General features: G+C 48.7%; 14 protein-coding genes across 14 annotated transcripts; 5 read left to right on the forward strand and 9 right to left on the reverse strand.

The window, feature by feature from the left end:
• Positions 1 to 102: 102 nt before the first annotated feature.
• PENARI_c024G07380 (uncharacterized protein) lies at positions 103 to 1856 on the reverse strand (the record flags this gene model as incomplete). Its single annotated transcript, XM_022635700.1, has 7 exons — positions 103 to 307; positions 361 to 446; positions 496 to 561; positions 609 to 1068; positions 1122 to 1335; positions 1386 to 1644; positions 1698 to 1856. 7 exons carry the CDS (start codon positions 1854 to 1856, stop codon positions 103 to 105), a joined length of 1449 nt encoding a protein of 482 aa, XP_022484508.1.
• A 390-nt stretch (positions 1857 to 2246) lies between these two features.
• PENARI_c024G02158 (uncharacterized protein) lies at positions 2247 to 3825 on the forward strand (the record flags this gene model as incomplete). Its single annotated transcript, XM_022635650.1, has 6 exons — positions 2247 to 2462; positions 2511 to 2603; positions 2737 to 2934; positions 2985 to 3339; positions 3390 to 3452; positions 3503 to 3825. 6 exons carry the CDS (start codon positions 2247 to 2249, stop codon positions 3823 to 3825), a joined length of 1248 nt encoding a protein of 415 aa, XP_022484453.1.
• Positions 3826 to 4061: 236 nt separating this feature from the next.
• Positions 4062 to 5950, reverse strand: PENARI_c024G07906 (uncharacterized protein; the record flags this gene model as incomplete). Its single annotated transcript, XM_022635705.1, has 5 exons — positions 4062 to 4984; positions 5036 to 5580; positions 5633 to 5753; positions 5814 to 5856; positions 5906 to 5950. 5 exons carry the CDS (start codon positions 5948 to 5950, stop codon positions 4062 to 4064), a joined length of 1677 nt encoding a protein of 558 aa, XP_022484419.1.
• A 695-nt stretch (positions 5951 to 6645) lies between these two features.
• Positions 6646 to 6876, reverse strand: PENARI_c024G11974 (uncharacterized protein; the record flags this gene model as incomplete). Its single annotated transcript, XM_022635753.1, has 2 exons — positions 6646 to 6754; positions 6821 to 6876. 2 exons carry the CDS (start codon positions 6874 to 6876, stop codon positions 6646 to 6648), a joined length of 165 nt encoding a protein of 54 aa, XP_022484475.1.
• Positions 6877 to 8101: 1225 nt separating this feature from the next.
• PENARI_c024G10465 (uncharacterized protein) lies at positions 8102 to 9240 on the reverse strand (the record flags this gene model as incomplete). The annotated part of the gene is made up of 4 exons (XM_022635732.1): positions 8102 to 8512; positions 8564 to 8950; positions 8999 to 9083; positions 9140 to 9240. 4 exons carry the CDS (start codon positions 9238 to 9240, stop codon positions 8102 to 8104), a joined length of 984 nt encoding a protein of 327 aa, XP_022484427.1.
• A 938-nt stretch (positions 9241 to 10178) lies between these two features.
• Positions 10179 to 10942, reverse strand: PENARI_c024G02984 (uncharacterized protein; the record flags this gene model as incomplete). Its single annotated transcript, XM_022635657.1, has 3 exons — positions 10179 to 10252; positions 10310 to 10616; positions 10673 to 10942. 3 exons carry the CDS (start codon positions 10940 to 10942, stop codon positions 10179 to 10181), a joined length of 651 nt encoding a protein of 216 aa, XP_022484487.1.
• Positions 10943 to 12125: 1183 nt separating this feature from the next.
• Positions 12126 to 14490, reverse strand: PENARI_c024G09251 (uncharacterized protein; the record flags this gene model as incomplete). The annotated part of the gene is made up of 7 exons (XM_022635720.1): positions 12126 to 12286; positions 12388 to 12725; positions 12777 to 12795; positions 12984 to 13068; positions 13171 to 13707; positions 14009 to 14207; positions 14435 to 14490. The coding sequence occupies 7 exons, from the start codon at positions 14488 to 14490 to the stop codon at positions 12126 to 12128; spliced, it is 1395 nt and encodes a 464-aa protein (XP_022484396.1).
• Positions 14491 to 15411: 921 nt separating this feature from the next.
• PENARI_c024G07111 (DUF3716 domain-containing protein) lies at positions 15412 to 16386 on the forward strand (the record flags this gene model as incomplete). The annotated part of the gene is made up of 2 exons (XM_022635695.1): positions 15412 to 15524; positions 15576 to 16386. 2 exons carry the CDS (start codon positions 15412 to 15414, stop codon positions 16384 to 16386), a joined length of 924 nt encoding a protein of 307 aa, XP_022484459.1.
• A 128-nt stretch (positions 16387 to 16514) lies between these two features.
• Positions 16515 to 17862, forward strand: PENARI_c024G03700 (DUF3716 domain-containing protein; the record flags this gene model as incomplete). Its single annotated transcript, XM_022635668.1, has 2 exons — positions 16515 to 16651; positions 17028 to 17862. 2 exons carry the CDS (start codon positions 16515 to 16517, stop codon positions 17860 to 17862), a joined length of 972 nt encoding a protein of 323 aa, XP_022484450.1.
• A 558-nt stretch (positions 17863 to 18420) lies between these two features.
• Positions 18421 to 19261, forward strand: PENARI_c024G04235 (uncharacterized protein; the record flags this gene model as incomplete). Its single annotated transcript, XM_022635673.1, has 3 exons — positions 18421 to 18444; positions 18525 to 19142; positions 19208 to 19261. The coding sequence occupies 3 exons, from the start codon at positions 18421 to 18423 to the stop codon at positions 19259 to 19261; spliced, it is 696 nt and encodes a 231-aa protein (XP_022484444.1).
• Positions 19262 to 20749: 1488 nt separating this feature from the next.
• On the forward strand, positions 20750 to 21888 carry PENARI_c024G01947 (uncharacterized protein; the record flags this gene model as incomplete). The annotated part of the gene is made up of 3 exons (XM_022635646.1): positions 20750 to 20879; positions 21124 to 21479; positions 21553 to 21888. The coding sequence occupies 3 exons, from the start codon at positions 20750 to 20752 to the stop codon at positions 21886 to 21888; spliced, it is 822 nt and encodes a 273-aa protein (XP_022484483.1).
• A 326-nt stretch (positions 21889 to 22214) lies between these two features.
• On the reverse strand, positions 22215 to 22834 carry PENARI_c024G08917 (uncharacterized protein; the record flags this gene model as incomplete). The annotated part of the gene is made up of 2 exons (XM_022635714.1): positions 22215 to 22656; positions 22740 to 22834. The coding sequence occupies 2 exons, from the start codon at positions 22832 to 22834 to the stop codon at positions 22215 to 22217; spliced, it is 537 nt and encodes a 178-aa protein (XP_022484456.1).
• A 799-nt stretch (positions 22835 to 23633) lies between these two features.
• On the reverse strand, positions 23634 to 24401 carry PENARI_c024G00201 (uncharacterized protein; the record flags this gene model as incomplete). The annotated part of the gene is made up of 4 exons (XM_022635632.1): positions 23634 to 23641; positions 23695 to 23766; positions 23818 to 23836; positions 24165 to 24401. 4 exons carry the CDS (start codon positions 24399 to 24401, stop codon positions 23634 to 23636), a joined length of 336 nt encoding a protein of 111 aa, XP_022484495.1.
• A 524-nt stretch (positions 24402 to 24925) lies between these two features.
• Positions 24926 to 26060, reverse strand: PENARI_c024G07180 (NAD(P)-dependent alcohol dehydrogenase; the record flags this gene model as incomplete). The annotated part of the gene is made up of 2 exons (XM_022635697.1): positions 24926 to 25831; positions 25887 to 26060. The coding sequence occupies 2 exons, from the start codon at positions 26058 to 26060 to the stop codon at positions 24926 to 24928; spliced, it is 1080 nt and encodes a 359-aa protein (XP_022484502.1).
• Between the last annotated feature and the right edge of the window lie 113 nt (positions 26061 to 26173).

A 26173-nucleotide genomic window follows, 5' to 3' on the forward strand; every position in this document is an offset into this window, starting at 1 on the left:
TATCGGAAAGGGAGATCATAATTTCGGATATTGTTGGCCAAAGTGTAATTGATTGAATAAAAAAAGTCTCCAGTTAGGACATTGAATATACGAACGTCTGTCTTAATACACATAGCGGAAACTCTCATCATCTTGTGCGTCTCCAGCAGCTCCCTTGTTGGCCAACCGTGTTTCTATCCGACTACGCGCCGGTGCACCAAGCCGATCAGCGACAGAGTTGCGCCTCCCGTAAATAATGCGCAGGGCTGTGGAGACCACAATCGCAGCAGCGTTGACTGCAACAATGGTAATCTTTGCCGGAATGTAACTATTGCAGAGCTTAGTTTCATCACTGTAATTTTCTCCCATACAATGACTTACTGCGGCGCATCTTTGGCTTGAAAAGTCTGCGGACCTATGATATTCGCAATGCTGAAGCCAGCAGACACAATCCCAGCACCAGTGACCTGAAAGTGTGAGCGAAAGCAAATCAACATGGAGGGACATAGCAACTACCTTCATTGTGAAGCCCCGGTAGTTCGCTCCTGTCCAAGCATAAATAAGGGCCAGGGGTGCAACCGTCTTTTAAGGTCAGATATCAGGGGGTTTAAAATCTTGGCTTGACTTACCGTGTTGACAAGATAAATACCAGCCAAACAGCCGGCTTGGTTCTCAGATGGGAGGAAAGACATCAAACAGGATCCCAGCAGAGTTGGAAGCAACAGCAAGTCGATCGCCAGCCATCTCGAGAAGCCTTTTGAGATTGCGTACGTTGACACCATAGTCGCCACGATACTCACAATGCCTGACGGCATATTTAGCAAAGCGCTTTCTCTGGAGCTATATCCAAACCCTTTGATGAGGATAGCAGAGAATGTAGTTATAACGCCGCTGGGAATTGTGATGAAGATTGTGAGCAAAACGAGCATCCACGTCTGCAAATCCCCAAAAGCTTCAAGAACAGACCGCCACCGGAAGACTTTGAGCCCAACACCAGCTGAATCGTTGGTCAAACGCTGCGCAATCCGTACTTTCTCGGGTTCGGTGAGAAACTTGGCGTTCTCGGGGCTGTTGGGAAGTAGAAAAATCCTATAGAAAACGCGGTCAGAATCTATTCGACAGGAGCTTCGATCTGACCTTACACAAGGATGGAAACCAGGACATTGACAGCGCCAATTGCTACAAACATAATGCGCCAGCCACCGAAGGGCATAGCGGGAGGGGCGTGCTGAGCAGCGAAGGAAATGAGACCGCCGACAATTTGCCCGACACCTAGCCCGCAGTACCAGAACCCGTAACGTGGTGTCGATTCTGCTCGGGTATACCACATGCTGGTGTACATCGTAAGGGAAGGTGCTAGTGCGCCCATCAGTCGCATTCTTCAATACAATCTGTAGAGAACTCACCAATAACAGCCTCCATTAACCCCAAGAGCACTCTCAACGCGAGCATGTGGGAAAACTTAGAGGCAGCCGACGAACAACAAAGGATTACGCCCCAGCAAAAGACATTGGCCCCAAGAACCTTGGTAACGGGAAATCTCTGCAGAAGGGCACCCTGGGGAATCTCCGCCACTGCATAGGCGAGAAAGAATGCGGTTGCGAGCCATGAGAAGTCGTTTCCAGTCATTCCTAAGTCATCCTGTAGCCCCATCACATTTGCGTACTGAAGAGGTTAGCCGACAGAGATTACTGTCACAGGGGATGAGCTATACCCACATTGATGGAAATCTTGTCAATCATTTGCAGGAAGTAGGTCAAGAACATGATGGGCAAGAGGTGGTAGTCAATCTTGCGAAGGAGCTTCTTGTCATTCATTAAGACACTGCCCAATGCACAATCCTCGGCAGCATCATAGTTATCGAGTTTCTTCTCCATCGTTGCTGTCACTTTGAAGGAATAAAAATGTAGGGTTAGAATGAGACACGAGTCCCAGCATATTATCGGTTGGCGGATTGCCTTTAAGAACCAGCTCAGACCAGAGACCTGGAGATAGCGATTCTAACCACCGAGAGCTTCCCCAGACAATAGTAGGCGTAGATCGAGTGGCTGTCACTGCCAGAGGCAAATATGAAAGAGGTAAAGATCAACAAAGTTCAATGCAGCCGTCGGATAGATAGAGCCCCTCTCCGCCGCTTAGCGCGAGATAGGCAGAGAACCCGATAGAACTTGCAATCCATCAAAGCCCTAAGCCCAGCTCGAAAAGAGTATATATCGATCATAGACAATGAAGTTACTCGATTGTAAAATAAAAAAGTTAACCCAACTATGCCTTCTCGCACCGACTCACCTCTTCAAGTCGCCATTATCGGCGCAGGCCTCGGTGGTCTTGGCGCGGCTGTCGCCTTACGCCGTCAAGGCCATGCTGTCACGGTTTATGAAAGATACGATTTTGCCGGTGAAGTGGGCGCATCACTGAGTGCGGCCTCAAACGGGTCTCGCTTTTTGGAGGAATGGGGTGTGGATGTGAAGGGAGCCAAGCCGGTTTGTTCGAACTGCCGAATGATAGTTCACTAGTTTAATGGGTGACAGGTCATTCTCAAACAACTCATCATGCACAACTGGAGCGATGGTGATGTGCAGAGTACATATCCGCTCGGCGATTACAAGTCCAAATTCGGGACAGTATGTATCTATCTTTTCATTCGTTATTTTCTCCCTGCTTCGCCTCTGTTTTTTCACCTCTTTGTTCATCTCTTTTTACGCCTCTTTTTACACCTCTTTTTGCATGGTAGTAATCAGCACTGACTGACGATAGGACTATAACAATTTCCATCGCATTGACATCCACAAAGAACTGTTGAAGTCAGCAGTTGAGGCACCTGGAGAGGGTCCAAAATGTGAATTGAAAGTAAACTTCAAAGCAATCGAAGTCAACGCAGAGGAAGGTGTGGTGCGCTTCGAAAATGGCGCTGAAGCATCGGCCGATATCATTATAGCCGCAGATGGCATCCGGGTAAGAGAAGAATCGTTCTGTGGTGATTTCGAAGCTGACAGGTATGCCAGTCCCTTACCCGTAACATGATTGGAATCACCCCAGACTTTGAAATGTCAACGTCGTGCTGTTATCGATGCATAATTGGGGCTGACAAGCTTCGATCGCTTGGCTTGGAGGATTACATTTCCAATGAGGCAATCGAGTACTGGGGAGGATTCGGCATCAACAAAATTGTCATGTCTCCTTGCAGCAACGGTGAAGTGGTGAGCTGTTACTGCTTCTATCCAGCATCACACAACAATGTGCGTGACGATGGGTGGAATATAAGCGCTACACCGCAGCAATTGGTGGATACTTTCCCGGATCTGGACCCTAGGATGAAGACTTTAATGTTGAATGCTGAGGACATCAAGATGTGGCGGCGTAAGTCTATTTTGTTCAATGCCAAATGCCCAGCTGACCTTTTACTATAGTGTACAAGCATCAGCCTTATCCGTATTGGGTCAAGGGCAAGGTTTGCTTGTTAGGTGATGCTGGTAAGTTTGAGATATCCCCATTCGAATTCAAGCTGCTGATCTGCTGCTAGCCCACCCTATGATGCCCGATCAGTCACAGGGATCTTGCATGGCGTTCGAAGATGCAGGCGCATTAGGCCTTGTGTTCAACAAGAGTTTCCGTGAGGAATACGGAGTTCTCGAAGGACTGAAGCTTTATGAAAAGTTGCGGCAAGGCCGCGCTACTCGCGTGCAGGAGGCGAGTTTCAGAGCTCGCGAGAACCTCAGCGAGAGAATTGGGTGGAGCTCCTCTGCGGATCGGCCAGGAAAGCTCACCATTGAGGAGGTGTGTGGCTATAACATGAGGGACCATCTGGCTGAGTTGGTCGCTGAGGTAAAGGGTGCTCGGGTCTGATGATTGCTAAGTGCTTGCATGCACAATCTCTCGCTCGGAAGAAGGCATGAACACTGCCTACCTTGAGTGTGTTGTCTTAATGGGCTCAGAGTTGGCTTTCCATTTCATATACTTACTTCTCTTTCTTGTTGTAAACCTCTCCCCTATGATATATATAAAACGAATTACTTCATTTATCAATCGACGACATTGGCTATTGAACAAATCATACACGACATGAGAGCATAAACAATAAGTCATATAAACACTACACCAGGGAATTGACTGTATCTCACAGCGGCCCAGTTTAGATCTGAAGCATCGTTTCCCCCTTTCCAAACGGTCTCCAATAGTTGACGAGCATGATGAATGTGGCTGAACCCCAAGGTATTTTCCATGACCATAAGCCTCTCTTTCACAATCATCCGTCGCTCAACACTAATACTGCTGGACCCAGCAATGACAAGTGGGAATAGAAGACATCCCTCGACTCTGCTTGCATAAGGGATCTTCTGCACAGACTCAAGAATAGTAACAACGCAGCGCTCCACAAACTCATGGAAGGCATCATACCCTTCCACAATCTGATGCAGCCGAAGTCTGATCGCCCACTCAAAGGCGGTAGTAGCGCGGTCCGTGTCGGACTCCAGTTCCGCGGAGTACCCACAGTCATAATCAGCACGCCATTCATCGATTCGAGCTTTCAAATGCGTAGCCGCAGCTTGGAAGCCAATTTCAGATAGCTCGTCGACGCGCCTACTCCTATGATTGGCCAACAGATTGACCATTCCAAGATAATCAAATAGCGCCGGCGATATACCGTAAATAGCATCCGATGATCCATTCCGGTCAAGCTCTGGAACACTGCTCCGTCGTAATGAGGTTGTAAGATCCGTTATACTATCATTGCTCTGTAACAAAGGAGCTTTGCAACGAGAAATAGTTGACATAGAGTCGAGATAGTGAAATAGACTTATGCAGAACGTCCACTCATCGGATGAGATGAGGGTTTGAAATGCAGGGGACTTCAATATCGCGCTGGCGGCTTTCAAATGCCACTTCCAAACACGAGACGTACCATCAAATAATTCCGTAAGGCATAGCAAAAGCACCGTGGCACAAGCTTCAAATATCGATTGGCGGTCTGAGCAACCCAGTAATTTGTTTACTTGTGTCAAAGCTAAGAGAAGTCAGCGTATGGTCAAAGCATGGGAGTCAACAAAGGTGCAACCTTTGCCTTGTCGGGTCAGGGCGCATCCCCAGATGGTTGGATAGACTCTCTTCCAATGGCAGCCACTTAAACTCAAAATGACGCTGGTGACCGTATCCGAAACAGCGGCCAGTGGCAGGAGAGTGATCAAGAACGGGTTCCGATCTACATCCTGGGAGCGCGATAGAGCTCTCGAAACGACATGGATATAGTGGTTGAAGAGCGACCGGTCCTCTTCCGTCCGCAAATGAGGGTTAGCCGATATAGGAGACCGACTTAAAGGCAGGTTCATAGAGTGCTTCCTTGGCAATGAATGGGGAAATAGCGTGGCAATAAACTCCTCATCATCGGACGGGGTAATGGGGCTGAGCGCAGGCGGACCGCCGTCGGAATCATCAATCGGAATGTTATCAGCAGACACAGTTGCAACGGATATAGGCGAAGAGCTATCATTCATATCGGGACTATGCACTTCAACATTCATAGCCATAGCTGGCCAGTCACAGGGAAGATTCAGGCGGCGACAATCGCTGCACCTGGGACGGTTCTCATCGCATTTCTTCTTCCTACAGGCCAGTCAGCTTCCGGGACAAGGGCCTATTAGCTCCACCATATTACCTCGTCTTGCATGGCAAACAGCCGCCCCGGGACCGCGATGCACGGGGCCGGCGCACAGGTGATCCGAGAGAGAAAGCGGACGCTTTCTCTGGAGATCGGGGCTTGCACACATGTCCTAGACCTATAGCCAAGGTATCAGTTCATGGTCAAAGATAGCTTGGGAATAGTGCATAATGCATACGCTTGCAGCGTGAGCAAGGTGACTCGCCGTCGCATCGTTGTTTCTACCGTTATTAGCGTGATGTATATATGGTGGGGGAGTACATGACACACGATACGTGCGCAACGGGCGCAGCAGGCTCGACCAGGGGCACTCATTGTGTGCAGAGAGTAGAGGAGAAGACTCCAGATACGACGGTTTCCTCTTATCGGCCAAGCAACGCTGATAAGATGTCGACGATGATTTGGCGGATTTGCCGAAGTGCGGGGATGAGGCTTTAGCGTCGCCTCTTGACTTGGACAAATGGGAACGAATTAGGGGTAAGCTGTCTTATTTTGGTGTTTCTAATTTCCAATATCAATGTCCATGGCCAAGAATCCTCCAGTGAAGCATTCCCCATTCGAATTCATTTCAAGCAAGCACAAATATCGAGAACCAAGAGTCGAAATCGACTCCATCAGAGGCCAGTGAGCCCTTTACTTGCCAGACTTCTCAGACTGAGAAGGCTCAGCGGGGGGATTGTAGGTAGAGTTATGTGTCCGACTAACTAGCGCCCACCTCTATCGAATGATACTTCAGACTCACATAATGCATATCGCGCCCAAACTTTCAATCGGTCTTTTTTCATAGGAGCCGATGTATCCTAGTTCACCCATGGTGCCCCCACATCTATTGGGTGGTATCGACGCACATGGTTTTGGGCAGACTCCCGTGTTAATGACCATCTCCATACTACACAGTCGTGTTCGATGTGCCCTGTCATCTTCGACAGTGGTAACGGGCCCTATGATAATGATCAGTATTTTATCATATGCGATTCAAATTCACATGCTATCGTACCTTTACAAGATAGTTAGTTGCCTTGCTCACTCGAAGCGTCATCATCATCTGTGGGTATGAATGGGCCGAATTCGACATAATCAGGACAAGCTGGAGACAGGATGTTCTCTTCTGAGGGTTTCCTGTAGCGCATGTTAGAAATGATAAGTTGCGAGAATGGTGTGGGATTGGAGGCATTCAAGACATACTTGTCATATATCCATTCCCATGTCACATACTCAGAGCCATGACTGGCAACATGCATCCTGATGGATCTTACGATCACTTTTACCATCTCTTTGCATATTGAGTATTTGCCATACACAGTGAGATCATCCTCTCCGATTATCCTTTCCCATGTGTGCCATCCTGGTACATCACTATCCGGGTGCACCAGTGTGAAGTGTCTGAAATGGGAACCCTTTTTGCATGCTGTCCGGCATACGGCAGCGTCGAAGACCGCGTTCAGGCGCACCGGTGCTTTGTCGACGGAGGTTCTCCCAACTGTCTAATAGAAAATCAGTATCCTGGTAAGTCAGGGAAAGGTATTGAGTCTCACGATTAGTTCTTCCATGTTTCTAGATAGAGGTAAGCACCATGAACTGCAGAATAAATCCGATAGATAGGCTTACCAACATCGCGTATCGACTGCGAAATGCGATGGGACATCCATGTTCTGGGCATTCCAAGAAATTTGGGTTGGAAGGATGATCTAGATGCAGTTGTTAATGTGGCATTCAAAATGAATCGGCATGTAATTGAACGCTTGCGTATGTGTGCATAATGCGTGTCGAGTGCCTCCCAGCGTTTCAATGGTATCTCACACACAAGACATGTGATTCCCGTGGTTACCTAAAGGGGAAGATGTATCCAGTCAGAACTTGTTCATATGTAATGGGGAGAAGGACGTACCAGGGGCCGATACTGTGATGGGGACATGCCCACGATCGAAAAGTACGGGCTCATTGATATTAGTTCATCTATATCCCGCTCAATGTTGATGGCATTATTTTCAGTGGCCAATGACTGACGCGTTTGTTGTTGATGGCAATTGGATGGATCGGAGTCATCAGGTTCAGGTTCATCGTCTGTGGGGTCGCGGTAATCCGAATCCGAATCCGTCAACAGCAAGGACATAATAACGACAAATCCTCCGCGGTATATGATCGTCTGGGACAGTGATCAAGCTTGCTGGAGATTGAGAGTGGAGAGTGGAGAGAAGAAGCGTTGTTGGGGGAGAGGGCAGGCACCACGAAAAGAAACACGTGCACAATAACACGGATTTATGGAAAACAAGGAGAAAAGAAAACACGACCTGCTCTCTTTATCTTCTTCAGTCAATGATAGTATCGCACATTGGTAAACATGCTCGAGGTTCTTTGGTGTTTGGTATATATTGTTTATATTGTTTATATTGTTTATATGCTACAGTTGTTCCTGGTATCGATGCAGACCACCGACAAGGTTAAAAAAGTATACAGTAAATATATTCATCCTTCCATTGCCGTCTCAAATGAGCAAACACTCGACTCATCATCCCCTTTCTCTTTGTCGTTGCCTTGCTCATCATCAGATGAAAAAGAGGAAAACGGGAGCTCGTCAACCGCCGCTTGAGGAACAATCTCCCATGGCCCATCGTATATCGGATGCCTCCTCCGATGTTGACTGGCAAGGTGTCGTTTCGCCAGTCCTCCTTCCCATGTCATTCCACGAGAAGAGCATCTCAGGTTCATCCCCGCTTCGCAGATACCAGTGGGCCACTCTTGGAATGGTGTGCGCAGTTCTGGGTGATGCATATGCATGTGTACATATGCACGTTTCGGTAGTGCATATATGACCCCACAGCCGGGGCGGAGCTCATCTTTTTTCCTTCGCGAGATCTGATGTTTTGTGCCATATGGCTAGTGTCAGTAATGAAATTCTATCAAAAATAATTGCATCGATCCACGTACTGGCCTTCGTTCATTTGGCTGTGTAAAAAGCAACACTTCATGGGAGTTGGATCTGGTATCCATTGGGATATCTGGGAGCAACCTGTTGCGACCAGTTGTCCACATCTTCATCTCGTGCCATGCAGCTGCCAGTTGCTCCTTTGCCCGTTGGATCATGTCAATCGTATACAGGAATTCGATAGTTGGACCATGAGGATCTCTGTTTGTGTCGTGATCATTGTGATCTAGCATGTTTAGCAGCTCTGTTGTGTCTAGCTGCACGAATTCAGTGTGAGTCTCCACTACCATCGCGAATGGATTCCGGTTGAAGATGTGTAGTGCCTCAGATAGGTGTTTGCGATCCGCGGTCAGACCGTCGCAGCTTCGTACGATCAAGATGACTGAAAGCTGTTCCGACAGTGCGATCGATGACAGCCTTTTAAGGGCAGAACGTACATGCGCCCCGGGATTGGCTCTGGAGGATCCCGTGTAGAAAAGGCGATACGTCGGCCCGGTCGTGTCGGGGAAGAACTCCTTGAACCTAGAATATCATACGAGACTTATGAATGTAGATTGGTAACAGGCTTCAATCCTAACCTCTTTATGCTATTGTCAATAGCCTTGTCAAAGACGGGCGTTGAACTCCCATTTGAAAGCGTACTCGACGCTCGAGCGACGAACATGCACATTGCCCTCATTTTGGAACCCAAATAGATTCGACCACCAGCATTCGATTCTGCAAGGCCCTGGATGGCAGGGAAATTGATAGTATATATAAACTGGCAAGAGTTGAATTCGTGGGCAGATGGGAGATGAGAGAGTCAATGGTGGGGGGAATGAAAGAGTTGATGGGGGAAGAGAGTCGATGGGAGAGATGAGATGTGAATACTAGGAAGGCCAACACGATGTGCGCATGTGCAATCTTGGAATCAGGTGCTCTGCACTATGCTCAAGCAAGACATAAATTGCGTGAGTGTGACAACTGGCAGATTAGGTAAGTATGGTATACTTTCTAACGTTATGGGACTGCCGATGGATCAAGGTATCTTTATGATATTCACAGCTCGTATCGATTTTCTTCGGATAGTCGATTGAAGATGAACCCGAAAATCAACATTTTGTTTTAACTGTTAAATACTATTTAAACTAATTCAGTTAACAGGGTTCAGGAAACTGCGTTGAATTAAACTGGGCTAATATGCTAATTGGTCAAATTTTCCTTCATGAGGGTGTAAGCATTGCCAGTTTTAGTTAGAGAAGATCAGACAAACACCACCCATGATTCTGTATCGTAGGCGATGATATTCAAAAAAACTAATTGTGTAGATGCAATTATTTGATACAGGGAGATATAGGTCTAACCGTATTGTCGTTCACTCGTCGGCGGTATGAAAGGAAGCGACACTAGACGAATCACCCCCCGCACTCGAATTATTGATGCCGGTCAGAAGCGGGTCATGCGTTGTCATCTTCATGTTTATGTCGGAGAGGGCTTGCTGGTATCCAGATTGAAGGGTCGTGTGCTATACCTCGGCCATTGACGACGAGGATTTGGGGAAGGTGGAGAGGGGATTGCCGGTTGCAGGTGCTGGGTTCTCGACATGGTCCCCGATAATAGTCCCATAGACTCCTGTCCTCAATTGGGGGCGGTCCGAATCGTCGTCTGGTGCCTCCGATCGTATTGATGCCGGTGGAGAATTATCATGTAACCTAAATGACAATTAGTAAGCTTTCCATATTTCAAGATGTACGACACTGGTATCATACGACGTAAGTTCGTTTGCTCCGTGGCGAGACCACGTCCAGATAATGTTTGATGGAACCGTGTGGTGTGTTGCTCTAGCATGCACAGACAGGTTTTGCCCCCCTTTTTTGAAGGGACGGTGGTCACCACGGCCCAAATAGTCAAGCTGGATGTTTCAGGGGTCGGGTTGTCCCAGTCTGACCAAGGCAAAACCGCGACATTGGCGTGAAATCGGCTCACATGAAGGGCGGCACCTCTCTCCGTCAGGGACCACCCGCGCACCGGACAGTCCAGTTTCAACAGGACGTCTTTCTGCCTCTCACGTCGGTACTATAAACATGGTCAGTAAATTTGGAGAGATGAGCGTGGATCACATGCTATAGTACCGGCGCGAGACCGCTCGCTCGCCCCTTTGGGACTTCATCATCACGTCTTGGTGACTGTTCGTCGTTGGAAGTGAATGGACCGAATTCCAGCTCATCCGCTCTAATAGGTGAATCCGAGCTGCACTCCATATGGCTAGCTTCTGTGTATGTCGCCGAAAAGGGACCGGTTGGGTCATCTTGTTGTGTTGACGGGCCAGACTGATCCCAATCAAGATCCGGTTCTTCATTTTGGGAGCCGCAGTAATCAGGATCTGAATCCGGAGACGACATAATTCGGCGAGCATGCGATATGGCAAAATCATGCATGCAGACAGTGTCCAGGCAGACTTGTTGAAGATGTGATGGAGATGGTGAGGGGATGGCGAGAAGTGGATGTGGAACGCGAAAGGCATCGAAGACAACACGTGCTGCCAAAACTACAAAGCAATTGCCACCCCACGCTCATCCGGTTCCCCCTCAAATAAGAAGAATGAAATACAGAAGGAAAGTTTCAACGGAATAGGAAGGCCCAGAAACGCAGAAATTATGATATCTCGCTTTATTCATTATACTATAGTAGGTAAACATGTTCGACGGTCTTGTGCAACATTCTTCATATGCTATTCTTTGTGTTGATTCGGCTTCATATTTGTTACTTTCATATCTAGTGACAGACATGACCGCGACTCATGGTAGGCATAAAACTGACAAGCTGATTGACATCATACCTTTCGGTATGTAGATGGATAGTACATTTAGGAGGCGGAATGTCGTATCGAGATGAAAGAAGATGGAGGAAACAGAAGTAGGATTGAAGACTTTAAAATCTATACCAAACAAGAGAAAACCATTATGAGTCAGTCTGGCAAAAACATCGTCGCATTGACGTTGTTGTCGGCAAGAGCCTGATTGTATCCAGCAACAAATCCCATGCGCCATGTCGCGTCACGGGTCAAGGGGGTTGTTGATGCGGAGGTGCACGGCAACTGGGTGGCTGGTACAATGGAATTGTTGATAGAATCGCCGACATTCGTCTGATCATCGTCCGCACGCCCACCACCTGTTGTCAAGCTCCGACTTGCACTAAACAGTAATCAGTAAGCGCTCAGCACTCAAGTCACAAGAGCCTCCAATATTACCAATTTTCTTCACGTTCATGACGAGACCATGACCATGGGATGTCCCTCAGATCCACCACGTTGTGTCGCTTGGCGTGAGTTTGCAACTTCTGCCCCGATTTAGTGAAGATTATCTTCTCTCCACACAATTGGCACTCCGCCCAGACTTCAGGGCGGTCAGGCGAAACATCCCATTCAGTCCACGGTGGCACCGTATCCCTTGAATGGTATTTTTCCACATGCCGTTTAGCAGCATTTCGTCGCATAGAAGACCCGCATACCGCACAGTCATGATGTATCGTCTTTGGTCTCGTTAAGTGTGGGGGCGTTTCCTATCAAAGGCGATCAGTATGGCATCAAAATAGTCGTGAATCATATTCCCACCACTGCACGAGAATTTGCTTGCCCGGTTTGTACTTGATCCTCATCTGGGCACCGACTTCAGTCAGTATCGACGACAACAGCGGAGGATGACCCTCCGCCGGTGCATGGGGACGTACTCTTATCCGGTTGCTCACTATACCACATTGTTAGAAAAAAAGGCGCTGGAAGGACGAGGAAGAGTTGGAATTGCCCCAAAACATACTCTGGTTGGAGATGGCTCTGCTCAGGACGTACCCATTGCCAAGTGACAGCCATGGGATGCCTTATGGCCCTTGATGGTTAGTCCCGTACGCTTGACTTGCAGTTTGCAGATCGAGCATATGCCATACACAAACTCCCCAGGTAGGGGGGCTAGAGTCAAAGGAATCCATTCTGGAATCTTATCTCCAGGGTGTTGTGCCTGGTAGTGGTCTTGGAGGTCCCATGCAGCCTTGCATCGTACTCCACACTTTGAGCACAGTCGCTGTGTTGTTACAGTCGCTGTGTTGTTGGAGCTCGGCGAACAATATGCATTTCGTTCTCGTCGTAGCAGCGAGGAGTTCCCATAGAACCGAGATTGTAACCCCACCCATCTAATATAACGTTAGTAGATTTCAAAGCATGCAAAACGGAATACACCTCACGTGTTTCTCTGCCATGTTCCTATACAGACGTTAGCACAATCCTAAGTAAACATGATAGACAGACTTGCCAACAACGCAGCTCGAGAGCGAAAAGCGGCAGGACATTCGTCCATCGGGCAAGTAATGAAATTAGGTTGCGAAGCGTGATCTTTGTTTCATTGTTAGCCTAATATTCAGCGATGATTGGTGCAGATTGTAACCACTTACGCATGGTCGCATAGTGATAGTCAACAGATCTCCAACCACCTTCGATTGGTACTTCGCACACTAGACGGTTTACGCCAGTGGTGACCTAGAGGGAAGGACGATGTCAGTATTTCCTAACAGGCAATGGTACAAATGACGTACCAGTGGCTCGTATTGGCTTGGCGTCATTCCCACGATGGAAAAATACGGCCTCATGGGAATGCCGTCGTCTGCGTCTGGTTTCATGCTTGGCATGCTCCAGTTCCCGCTCGCAACTCTCGATACACTTCTTCAGGGATGCCCCATCTTCCTCAACTTTGTGACTCTTGCTGCCCTCTTTGCTTTTTTTCTGTCTCTTCATCTCTTTTCTCAGCCTGTTTGCGTCTCCGTCAGTCTTGGCCTGTTCATCAGCCTTTGTTCTTGTAAAATGAGCATCGGCTCCCATCGGAACGGTCTTGGAGGTTCTTCTGCTGGCGAAGGTTGTCGGCGACCGAGTCCAGATCGCCAATGCCAAAGAAACCGGGTTGGAAGCAGTGGAGTCGGCAGGTAGAGCGGCTTTGCTCTGTTCAATTACCACTTTGAGCGCCAGCACAAGTGTGTTGATCGTCTCGTATCCTTGCTGGAGTTGGACCTCCTGGTTGAGAGTCTGTTCTTCTCTCTCCTGTAGGGGACGGATGATAGTGGTTATCAACTGGTCCAGCTGAGGGACATCGGAATTAGGTGCGATAACGTTCTTCGCGTTCACCTGTACCGGGTAGAATAGGTCGAACGGGATGAGCGACAGCGACGATAGAAGGCCTCATTATCTGGCAGGTATCAAAGACGCAGTCTCTGCTAGGAAAAGCGTGGCAGTTGCCACACTTTTTGGTGCCTGTAATTCGGACGCAGTGCGCGAAGGGACTCTTGCCCTCCCGGCAGCAAATGCAAGGGTTGTCAAGGAGATCACCAACCACCTGGATCAAGGCAGCTTCGGCACGCTTAACGTAGTCACCAACCCAGTTTCAGAAAAGGATGGGGGTTGCAATGTCACAGCCGTCGACTAGGACAATCTCACGGAGGCTTAGCATTCCGATGTAGATCACCAGAAAGTCCGACATATAGCGCGTGCCCCGGCGAGTAACGGGCCAGTTCATCTTTTTGATAATCACTGCCCATGGGCCTGGGGAGAGTTCGTCAGTTCCGACGCTGATTTGAGGCAACTCGACTGGGATGCCTTGAGCGCGTTGGCCCGGCTGGACCAGGTTCCTGTTGATGTTAGCAGTTGATTGATTCTCGTGTATTATCTCGAGTAGGAGTAGGGTTATCTTACATTCGGTCGGCCACGGTGGCTGTTCGTGGTTTGTTTTGGTTTGATGTTTGAAGGGTGAGAATAAGGGAAGAAAAGGAAAAGAGAAAGACGGGGAGAGGAGGGGTTTGAATAGCAAGATTTCAAACATTATCCCCTACAATGAGCTGAGTATCCCGGATCACACCTGATTGTCCCTGATTGTGCCAGTGAAACCATGGAACACCCAGAGGGTAAACACATTACCGAAATATGTTTGGATCTCGTTAGCCCATGTGGATCAACGAAGAGGGGACAAGCATCAGAGTGGGTCGGAATAGACTCGGATCGAGTGTAGAGGCGGCCTTGGTGGTGGTCGTGGGAACGGTAAAGGAGACCACGACTCAGAATACACATATTATAAGAAGCTAGGACCGCCCTCGGCCCGGCGCGTTATTAAGGACGTGGTTAGCGATAGGCTTCTATGCGCGAATTCCACTAACTAGGACGGGGTACGGTAATTAGTAGGAAATTAAGCATTTATATCTAATACGCCTTAGATATAAGTAGGTAGGAAATAGAGTATTAAATGTTACCTATAGTGCTATTGGTAAAATACTATGTAGTCTCTATAAGAATATACTGTTTTACTTATTTGTCGCCCTACTTTAACCTTCTTTTTTCACCTCTTTTTTGACTATTTTCAAGTGCCTCGGGTTGATCATATAAATTATATAAAGGTAGGGGTGTGTACTTATGATGATGTGATCTAATCGAGGTATATTACATATACTACGATATCCCTTTATCGTAGATCATACGCTTAAAGTAGGCATCTAATCGTGGCTGGAACTGACGCCGGTCCTTTTCCCTTTTTTCCCTCTAAGGCTTGTTTTGAGAATAGGCTTGAGTTCTAACAAATCAGAGGTATCGTTATCCTACAAGACGGCAAGGCCTTCAACTGCCCTCCTCGCAGGAAGACATCATGGGTGGGATATGACAACGTACTTTCTAGGATCGCTGAGTCGCTGTCTCTAGCGCTGTACCATCCTCTGTAGCTCTGTCTTGCTGGCCGTCCCAATAACAGTTTCCACAAGGTGTGACCCTATCTTGCATGTAGTCACACCCCCGAATATCGACCACCATCCGTCTTTCACGCACCAATTTCCGATCCATCCAATCGTGATGGACAACGACCCACCCCCCAATGATCCTTCCGGATCAACCGCACCTCCAATGGCGCATCCACTATCCAGCGATCCTTCGAGACCACCGGCGGCTCCACTGGCCCCTCGCTTGTAAGTTACTCACCTGACGCGATACAGGCGACTGAAATCTGACATTGACAGCTTGGTCCCTGCCGGCGGAAAGTACCTTCCCCCACCAGCGGTCGGCCGAGACCTTAATGAGCCTGGAGAGTGGGCAAAAGAGGTGATGGAGCTGAACTCATCAAAGGCCCGTAAGGGCGATACAATCCTCTCACCCCTCCTCGAGGAGCTGGTTGTTAGGCCTCCCCGTCGTGAACCTCAGCTGCGCGAATCACGTCGGATGACTGAGCCCGCCCTAAGGGCTCATCTGTTCGCCAATATCCGAAATAATGAGGCGGCCTTGATGGTGGTCGTGGGAACCGTGAAAGAGACCACGGACCAGGAATGCACCCACTGCAAGAAGCTGGGAGGGCCCTGGGCCCGGTGCGTCATCATTGAGGGTATTGCTGGCGACGGGCTACCCTGCGCCAATTGCCACCAACTGAGACGGGCTAAAACATGCGAGTTCACTGGAACCGCGCCGCCCCGACACAATCGGGTTAACCGCACCCGCCGTCGAACAGCTCAGCCTACGGCCGACCACCCACAGACAAGTGCTACCGCTGATACCGACATTGCTGATCAAATTCGCGTCCTCGAATCGTCCCACAGAATTCAGGTGATTGTTATTCACGAGGCCAATCGAACTGTGACAGAGCTTCTCCACGTTGTTCGTGAATCCCTTGATCTGGTCATAAGGGGTTGGAACGGAAACACTCTCCAGGATCGGGACATCCAGCGACTGGATGAAAACTTCAGAGCTCTAGCCCGTGCTCACCAACTCGAGTCTCGCCAGAATGATGTTGAGAGAGACATGGCCAACCAGCTCCGCACCTTACGTTCTCAGCTGTGAGGATAAGGAAGCAATACGGACAATTACAGGACAATTATCATGACAAGGCAGCGCAAAGAAGGGGGACCCAGAGGGGCATTGTGTGTGTTATCTTTACTCGCAAATGGCAATGATATCCTCCCTCATCAATGCATCTTAAAGACCTACAGTCATGTGTAGAATCTCGAAAGCCCACTGTCGACCAAAAGACCTTCAGTAAGCTTGTAGCCGTTCCATTCACGGGAGACATCCCATTAATGTCAGTACCATTCCGATCCCTCAACAGGTACGGAATCTGCACGCATTTCGGGCACTCCAATTACTTGGATACCAGGAATATATCTTCGCCAGCGGCATTATAGGCCAAAATCATCATGAAATGTAGTCTGTCCAAATCTACGATCCGTAATAGGTAGAGACAGTAGGCTCCTAAAGTGATCAGTTCACTAACCCCCCCGTATTTCTCTTTTTTGTTTCTTCCTTCCTTTTCACCCCAACTTCCAACTTCTCTCTTCCCTCCATTAAATTTCTCTCCAACCACCTTCGCCTTTCCCTTGCATCTTCTCATACAAATTCACGGCCGTCATGGCTACCCATACGCAAGATACCCTCCTCCTTACTCAATTCATCCACGCCGAAGAATAAGACGCTGACATTCACAGTTTTATCCCTGAGCCTGGCAACCTTGTCCGCGGTGATAGTGTTGAACTCCCATCGTTAAGAATGGGAAAAGATGTCATGCCCCCAGATGGGTGGGCTGAGACAATCAAGCAATTCGCCCGGAGTGCCGCCAGGGAAGAGGAAAAATTGAAGAGCGAGCTGCTGCAAGTTTGGTCCTCCTTCCAGAGCCAGCGCGAACCTTTCGTCCGCAACGGCGGCAAAATCAAAACATCCTCCCAACTTTACCAATGGGTGGGACGGAACCTTCTCCACGTGGAGTCGGCGCTGATCCAAGTTGTCGGCCAGCTCCAAGTCAATCCGTGCATTTGTTGTCTCCGAGGCAAGGGCCCATGGGCATTATGCGTCAAACTACCCGGAGCTGATGGGACCCGCTATGGTTGCGCAAATTGCCACGAGGCAAATCGGGAATGCACAGAGGCAACAGTGCGCTTCAGTCAACAAGCACCGCAAAGCAGACCCGCACAGGTGAACCACGGCGAGAGAGATGCGGACAGCAGAAATGATGGGGCGATTTGCTCAGTACGGGAACTTCATGGACTTGTGGCACTGCAACATGCTCTGAACGGCCAGTTGACAATTGTACATGAGGTGGACCGCATTGTGGATGCCATTATCCGTGAGATTGGAATCACGATTGCGCCGCTGGGCCAAGGCGGTTTGGCTGGCAACATTCGGCCAGAGGACGTCGACCGTCTACAGGGGCAATACCGAGAGTTGATGCTCGCCATGCAGCAGCAGGCCCGTGAGCGCGTCCGCCGTGAGGACTGCGTCAACGACTTGGCAGACATGATGGACATCATGCTCTTCCGCTGGTGAACATTGAATTTATGACCGAGGATACTGTATGTCTCCCTGTGCTATACCAAGATTATTCTCACTAATTATATCACCGGGATATCAGTGAACATTTCGCCGCTTCCTGAGAACCCAAGCCCGAAGAAAAAAAAAAAAACAATTTGAAGCTCCAGAAACGGGGTTATTTTTTCCGCATGTCCGGCGGAGGGTGATGGGACGATTCTATTAGCTCTTGTTTTTGCCATTTGTATCCATTGCTAGGTGATTCCAATACACGTGGGATTCACCCACGGAATACCAATTTTTTCAATAGTCATACTACATTGCACAATCTGTTAGTAGTAACCAGTACAAGGAAACATGATGAAACTTGGTCTGTAATTCCCGATTTATGTTCAGTGACGAGGCTAAGCACTTTCCACGTGGGAATTCGGGTCATCCCGAGCCCCACATCCCCAACAGCAAGAGGTTCATATCGTCTAGAAGATGAGTGTAGGACTCAGACTCCACGGCCAGGGATGGGAGACAGCTTTCGGTTGTCCGAAGGAAAAGATTGGCTTCTTTGCGCGAAGAACGATAATGTCGACGCCACCCACTCGAATGGTATCATAATATCAACTTCACCGCCGAGACCATGAAGGATCTGGACGGTCACCCAACGTGTGATTGCCGACTTTGTCAAGGACCGCCAGAACGACTTCGGCCACGCTCACCTACCCAAGGATCTCTGCATAGTTCATGCCCACAACATCACAAATGCTGTTCAACATGCCGGTGAATTTACCGTTGCTCTTCTTGCAGGCAAGCCCCCGACCCTGGCCACCCAGAATATCACACAGGACAACCTCTTCGACGTACGCCATATATGGTGGAACCGCCAGTATCTACTTACCCGTCCCAGTGACTTTGGTGCTCGGTCTCAGTTGAAGCAGCATCCGCTCGTTTTCGATGCCAAGGAAACCTTCCTGGCTTGGAAGGTACTTAGCCTTTTTTACATCCAACTGCGCAAGAATCCCAAGTTCTCTGTCAAGTCTACCCAGAACAACAAGGCGGTTCCACCACAGTTGATCAGCACTGCCACTTCGACCCGTGTGGTTCCTATCGTGCCTACCTCTGAGGATACTAGAATCTCTGCTCTTGAGAACGTCTTAGCTGCCTTCAACCCATTGGCGCAGGATGAAGCAGACTTGGACAATCCGGCCACCCTCGATGCCACCCCGGTGGCAGCAATCCCGGACACCAAGTACAATAAGCTGGTTCTGGAACTCGGTACCTCCCTGGATCGTCCTGCCACCGCCCAGGTTGTAGTATCCCACCCATGATGTCTTCCTGCGAGGAGGCAGTTAAAGGTCTTGCCGTCTTGTAGGATAATGATACCTCTGATTTGTTAGAACTCAAGGCTAATCTCAAAAAGTCCTAGAGGACAAAGGTCCGGCGTCAGTCCTAGCCACTATTAGATGCCTACTTTGAACGTGTGATCTGCGATGAGGGATATCGTGTCAAGACTATTGCCTACATTATATTTAATATACTTCAGTTAGCTCATACAGTCATAAGCAATAAGCCCTTTCATACCCCTACCTTCATATAATTTATAAGATTAACCCGAGGCACTCGAAAATGGGCAAAAAAGAGGTGAAAAAAGAGGGGCTAAAGCAGAACGGCGGTTGCGGGAACGGTAAAGGAGACCACGGACCAAGAATGCACCCATTGCAAGAAGCTTCGAAGGTCCTGGGCCCGGTGCATCATTATTGAGGGCTTGGCTGGCGATGGGCCTGCATGCGCCAATTTCCACCAACTGTGACGGGGTACGGCAGTCTATTAACGCCACCAGGACAAAACGAATTCTACCGGCAGTTGGTAGGAAATTGAGCATTTGCTTTTGATACGCCTCAATAAATGGGTAGGGAACGGGGTATTGAATGTTGCCCACAGTGCTATTGATAAAATACTAGGGAATGCACAAGAATATACCGTTTTACTTATGTTTGTCGACCCTCTACATTCTATCTGCTGATACGTTACTAGCTACCAAATGTACATTTCGAACTTTTTTATTCTTACTAGATAGGTGATTAGTGAGTTCCTAAGCTTAAGTTGTAATAGACATAAGTGATACCTAATAGCTCCGGCATATAACTAAGTGCGATTATGTTATATAACGGCTATTATATAGTTAACTTACCTTCAAGCATTACTCTCTCCATCTTACGGTGTGACTCCTGGATCGCAAGTCTTCAATGCTGACATGATTGATCTATCTCATGTCGCACTGTCTGATACACGATTACCACCTGGACGTTCACGTGCAAGCCAAATCCGGTCATGTATTTCGCGTAAGATCGGACGCAAGGTGTTGGCATCTGTCTTGCATTGGAGGTGTGATGAGCCTGTTGGTATTCCACGTGTGTATTGAATCAAGTATCCTCGAACAGGGAAAGGATCGACTGCTGAATACAATTGAGTGAGAAATTGTTCCGAGATCTGTATCAGGTAACCCATCTTGCTGAACCGGCCGAGCTGAAAAGCATATATTCAATATACTCCTTTAAATGGTTGCATAACATTTTCATGATGAAGACCTGGCTTGGGGTATTGACCAGAAAATGGAGGGAATAGCATGTCACGGGTAGTCGAATTTGTATTGGATTCGAGGCTTTCTTGGCTTGAGTGTTGACGCAAATGTAACGAGGTAATTCTTACATCTGCGTGTGGACGAAACTAGCTCACTTGAATCCGAATATAAAAGTTCTCTTTCACTTCCACTTAGGATTTCTTTTCTTTTCTCTCTCCACGCCGGACCCAAAGTTATTACTTCGAACAGTCCAATATACCATCATCTCAATGCAAGCTTGATTTTTCTCATGGGGTTGCATTAGGTTGTGAGCCTCGCTAACATGTGTACAGTATGGGGAACGCTATATCATCTGAGGGAGGTCAGCATCACCCCCTCCTGGCCGAAGACTACGCCTCTGCGGAACAAGTGGGCAAGCCTTGCACAAACGTGTTCGTCCAGAGCCCGGAAAGGCAGATCAAAGGTGAGCTGGATCAACTTTTTCTACGATGGTATCAGTTTGAGAGCCTGGCTCACATGTATACAGCATCGCAATCCATTCACCAAGGGGATAGGGGCCCATGTCATCCCACCTTGACCCAAGCGAAACACACGGCCAAAGATGCCGATCCTTCTATACCTGGTCTAAAAGGACGAGATCCTAGAATGGCCGTATGAAAGTATGTCTGATCACTTACTTGGTATCACACCGGCTGACAAGTGCATAGATCTTTCAGGGAAGACTCCCGATGACGAAGATACTATCACAGCCAATCCCATCGCAGAGTGGCCGAAGGATATTCCCACTCCTACGTATATCGAGAGTGATGCAGCTATCGGAGTCCTTCAAGCAGATATCCCGCCAGGGTACTGGGCCAAGCTGGCCAAGAAGTGCGCGTGGAGATGCAGGGCCGTGAAGAGACCAGGAACCTTGCTTTTTAAATTGGCTGCACTGCCACTGTGCAGAGAGCCAGTTCTCAAGCAGGGCCATGGTAGCCAGACTGCTGGGCTTCAAAATGGATTGGAGTTCAGCAACTCCGTGGCAGTGAAGAAAGAGAACGTGGAGGCGCTCCTCGCGCATGTTGTGGGCCAATTGGCCACTGATCCCTGTAATCACTGCAGAGTCGGTGATGGCAGGTTCGCCACATGTGTTATAGTCGCAGGTGTCCACCGAGCAATGCCGGCCTGCACGAACTGCCATCTCTCTTTCTGACCAACCCCAACATTTTCCTTCTCATCACCAACACCCCCCCTGGGATTGCAGCACAGGCATGCCGTCAACAGATTCGGAATCAGAATATCTGGACTCGCCTCATGGAGACTCGGAGTCAGAGGTGCATGGGGCTGCGGCATCGGATGTTACTCACCCAAACACGCGCAAAAAGCGCCGTCTCAGATATGATGACGACATCATCAATGGAATAAGGCCTGAATCCAATGACATCGTGCTAATGAGTCCATACCTCTCCATCATAGACAAATCTGCCTCTTAGGGGTCCCTTGAAAGTGGACAAATATATCTCTTAAGGGTTAGGGTGGATAAATATGTTAAATTACTATGCTGTATCAGTTGTGAAGTGAATATATGGCCACTAGGTTCAATGGAAAACTACATTGAAGATCTATTTTGCGACTCAAGGCCCACTGTTCAAATGATACTGGTAACAAGCTTTTGGTTAAAATAGGAGCCGATAGTCTCGTCGTCGTACTATCATGTATGGCATGGGCTCCGCGTCTCCTCCGCTTGTCATATCCGACAACATTCATCTGCAAAGAAAGCGAAACAAAATATTGTTGAACAGATAGCAAAATCCTGCAATTAGCCACCTGAGTATCGACTAGATTCACTGTGCTGTACAGCGTCCTGGTCGAAAATGATTATCATCTCTGGTTGGATCGGCACATCTTCGTCACATAATTGGATGAGCTCGAAGTCTATCACTGATACAGAAGGCTTATGTTCGTCTTCATGAAAAAGGATGTTGTGGGTACTAGGGTCTGCCCAAGCAATCCCTATGGCTCTGAGAACCTTTATCGCGGACTGAACCTGGTTGTATATGAACCCTTTGTTTTTCAAAGATGTCTCGGTCCATCTCGGTCCCAATGAGGTGCCTTTGACTTTGGTGATGACTAGGATGTAGCCATCTGGACATTTGGATGAACAGTAGACCTTACCTGCTGCGTATGGGGAAGTAAAGAAGGGATAGCCGTTGGGGCTGTTTTCGTGAATCTTCTCGTATGTCACCTTTTCGTTCAGGAAACTGCAAGTTTGTCATCACATTAGCTCTCGTTATAAAACTTCCGGGGGAATCATTGATACCTTTGAACATCGGAGGTTGCCTACTACTTGGCAACTGCGGGCTGCCCATGCCAAGATACATCAAAGACCTTCTTGGTGTTAGTCTCTCGGATAGTATTGTTCACCTCGACCGAGTCCATTGCGACCACATTGTCGCCAAAGAAGATCGCCTCTGTTGTGACTGGCATCTGAGCAGTGTTCCCGAATGCGATGCAGGCCTCCAATATACTATTGCCTTGAACAGGAATAAGCTTTTAGGGGTCGAAGCTTCCATGTGACTCAACAGACTTTCCTCTCCTTCCCGTGCAACCTCGTCCATCGCTTGTCTTCATCCACCCTCTTCAACCTTTTTACACATTAATCTCAGAACCAAAAAAACTCATTATTCCAACTTTTCCTCTTTCAACACACCGACGATGACGTCGACAAAAGCTCCAGGATCACCGACATTGCCCTCGTCCCTATCATCTCCCTCAAGCCCGACCTCGTTGATCCCCACTCTCGCCGGAATCAACCTATCCACACCAACACAACAGCCAAAAAGGTAAATGTGGCGGTTAACGCCCGCGGAAGGCATTATGCCTACCAGTCTGCTTTGATCGTTTTCTGGGAGGAAGACGACACATTGGCGAACAGGGATGCAGAGGCTCTAAAGGCTGTTCTCACAGACTGCTTCGGGATCAGTTCCCTGGTCTACAAGATTGAAGCAAATGACAAAACTCCCGCTTGGAATCTACGCAAGAAGATTCTGGACAGAATCAACTCCCTTCATTCCCACACAAACCTGGCCAGTCACTTTGTGTATTCGCATACATCGGCCATGGGCGAATTGAGAAAGACGAACTGTACATGTGCTCAGGTTCGGGAAAGGAATTCGGTTGGGACACGGTTAAAGAGCCACTGTTTGGGAGCTCTGCGGTCCTAGACCACATTGACGCACTAGTATCCTCGCATCTTGCACCGCAAGTTGAGCACATGCGATGAGTGTGCCACCTCTGACCGTCACCACGCCTTCCGTTCGGATCGTTTGCACGCATGTGAGTGACTGATTGGTTCGCGGTTGGCCAGCCATCTGCGGATTTGTTAGTGTTAGGGAAATTCAAGCAAACAGCAAATGACTCACTACTGGCCCTGCCGTGGTTCTACACAAAAGTCAGCGGGATGAGGTCCGGATTTCGCGGCCAAACTCACCAGTAGAAAGTCTCGACAGCGAAATGCTTCAGTGCATCCTTCAACTGGGCATTTCATGAACTTTGGATTGGATGCGTGATCTCTGTATCACAATCAGCATTGCTCTCGATGTGTATTGAAGCGATTGACAGCCACTCACGCATATTGGCATAATGAACGTCAACACAGCACCATCCATTTTAGATGGGTACCTGGCATACAAGACAGTTTATGCCAGTGGTAACCTTGGGCAAAGTGGAAGTCAAAAACCGTTGATAGCGAGGGGATAATCGGACATACCAGGGTCTCGTATTGAGCGGGCGTCATGCCTATGATGGAGAGGTATGGACTCATTAGCACGATGTCATTGGATTCAGGCTTTATTCCATTGATGATGTCGTCCTCATATCTGAGACGGCGCTTTTTGCGCGTATTTGGGGGAGTAACATCTGATGCCGCAGCCCCATGCACCTCTGACTGTTGAATCGACCTCTCGGCATTCAAGGCCATGCAGCGCAGCTCCGTTGCGTCGTTCATGCGGTTCCGCGATTAGAGCCAGGGATAGATTGAAGGAATTTCCCAGTTGATATCAGTTTCTGACATAAATTTGTAGTGACTTGTTCCTGATGTGATTATTCCTCGTGGATTATAGGGAATTTCTTAGGCTGGAGGTTGATGCGGACACTACGTAAGGGGAGACATTGTTTTCGTAATAGGCACAATGGGCGTACATCTCGCCACAGTATTTTTCGATATAAGAGAGATCAGTCTACCAATCTTATTTTTATTTATAGTGAAATGGTTGTGAGGAGAAGTGGAGCACCGTCTAACGCGGTGGTCGGGGATCGGAGTCCGACTCTGATGTCTTGGCGTTATCTACTAAACAGAGGGAATACATGGATGACGTTGATTTACAGGGGTGAGGACCCTGGCAGCCCACTGATATATATGATAATCTGTGCATTCTTATTCTAATCTAAATAATATTTTTCGTACACCAAACCGCCTATATCAACATCATTTTCGCTCATTCATAACATCGTTTCTAGTGGATCCCTGATTTACCAGTCGTTGACCAGGACATAGCGGTAACGAGCGTCACCGTTGTTCATGTCCAAGATAGCCTGGTTGGCATCCTTCATGGGGCGTTCCTGGATCCAAGGCTTGACACCCTTGGCAGCAGCGAGATCCAGCATCTCACGGATCTCATCAGGGCTTCCAATGAGAGAACCACCAAGCTTGATACCCTTGATGATCAGGACGAAAGCGGGGATTTCAAGACCACCATCCTCGGGGGCACCGAGCTGAATGAAGGTACCGCGGTAACGGAGCAGGCTGCAGTAGCCGGCAATGGGCATCTTGGAAGAGGATGCAGTTGAGATGATCAGGTCGAGAGACTGACCGTGACGGGTAACCCAGTCCTCGTCCTCACCAGTGGCGATGAAGTCATCAGCACCGAGCTTCAGAGCATCCTCCTTCTTATCCGACTTGCGCGAGATGGCAACAACGCGGTCAGCACCAAGAGCCTTGGCGAAAAGAATGGCAAAGTGACCGAGACCACCAATACCAACAACACCGACAGACTTTCCGGGACCGCAGCCGTTCTGCTTCAGGGGGGAATAGGTGGTGATACCACCGCAGAGCATTGGGGCGGCATCGGCTGAGGAAATGGCGTCGGGGATCTTGATGACGAAGTGGGAAGGAGAGCGGTTGTACAGAGCATAACCGCCGTACGACTTGCCGCCGTTGGCATAGGTACCGTTGTAGGTGCCAACCATCTTGTTGCAGAACTGCTCAAGCTTCGCAGCGCAAGCCTCACAGTCACCGTTCTTGTTCTGGCAAGCACCGCTCTGAGCACCGACACCAACACGGTCTCCAACCTTGATATCGCCCTTGACCTGGGAGCCAACACGGACGGCTGTACCGACAACTTCGTGGCCGACGCAGCAAGGATAATCGGTGGGACCCTATAGGACAATCAGCTTCACTCTCACACACACAGCAACTGAAACATCGACATACCCATCCACTGCGCAGAGTGTGCAAGTCAGAGCCACAGATACCACAGTGAGTGACCTTGATATCGACATCGGTCTCCTCCCAGGGCTTAGGCTCAAATTCCTGCCAGACCATCTTTCCCTTGGCAGCCTCAGGGCTGAGGCCACACCAGCCTTCGAACTTGTAATCGGTGCTCATGGTGATATTGAGGTAAATGATATTCAGTTGCAGAATGATCTACTAAGGTCCCCAGTCCGTCTATGCTACTCTTTATACCTAGGCCGTCAAGATCGACCCAGTTTTAGAAAGTT

Source organism: Penicillium arizonense (assembly GCF_001773325.1).
Source record: "Penicillium arizonense strain CBS 141311 chromosome Unknown PENARI_contig024, whole genome shotgun sequence".
NCBI classification, from domain to species: Eukaryota; Fungi; Ascomycota; class Eurotiomycetes; order Eurotiales; family Aspergillaceae; genus Penicillium; species Penicillium arizonense.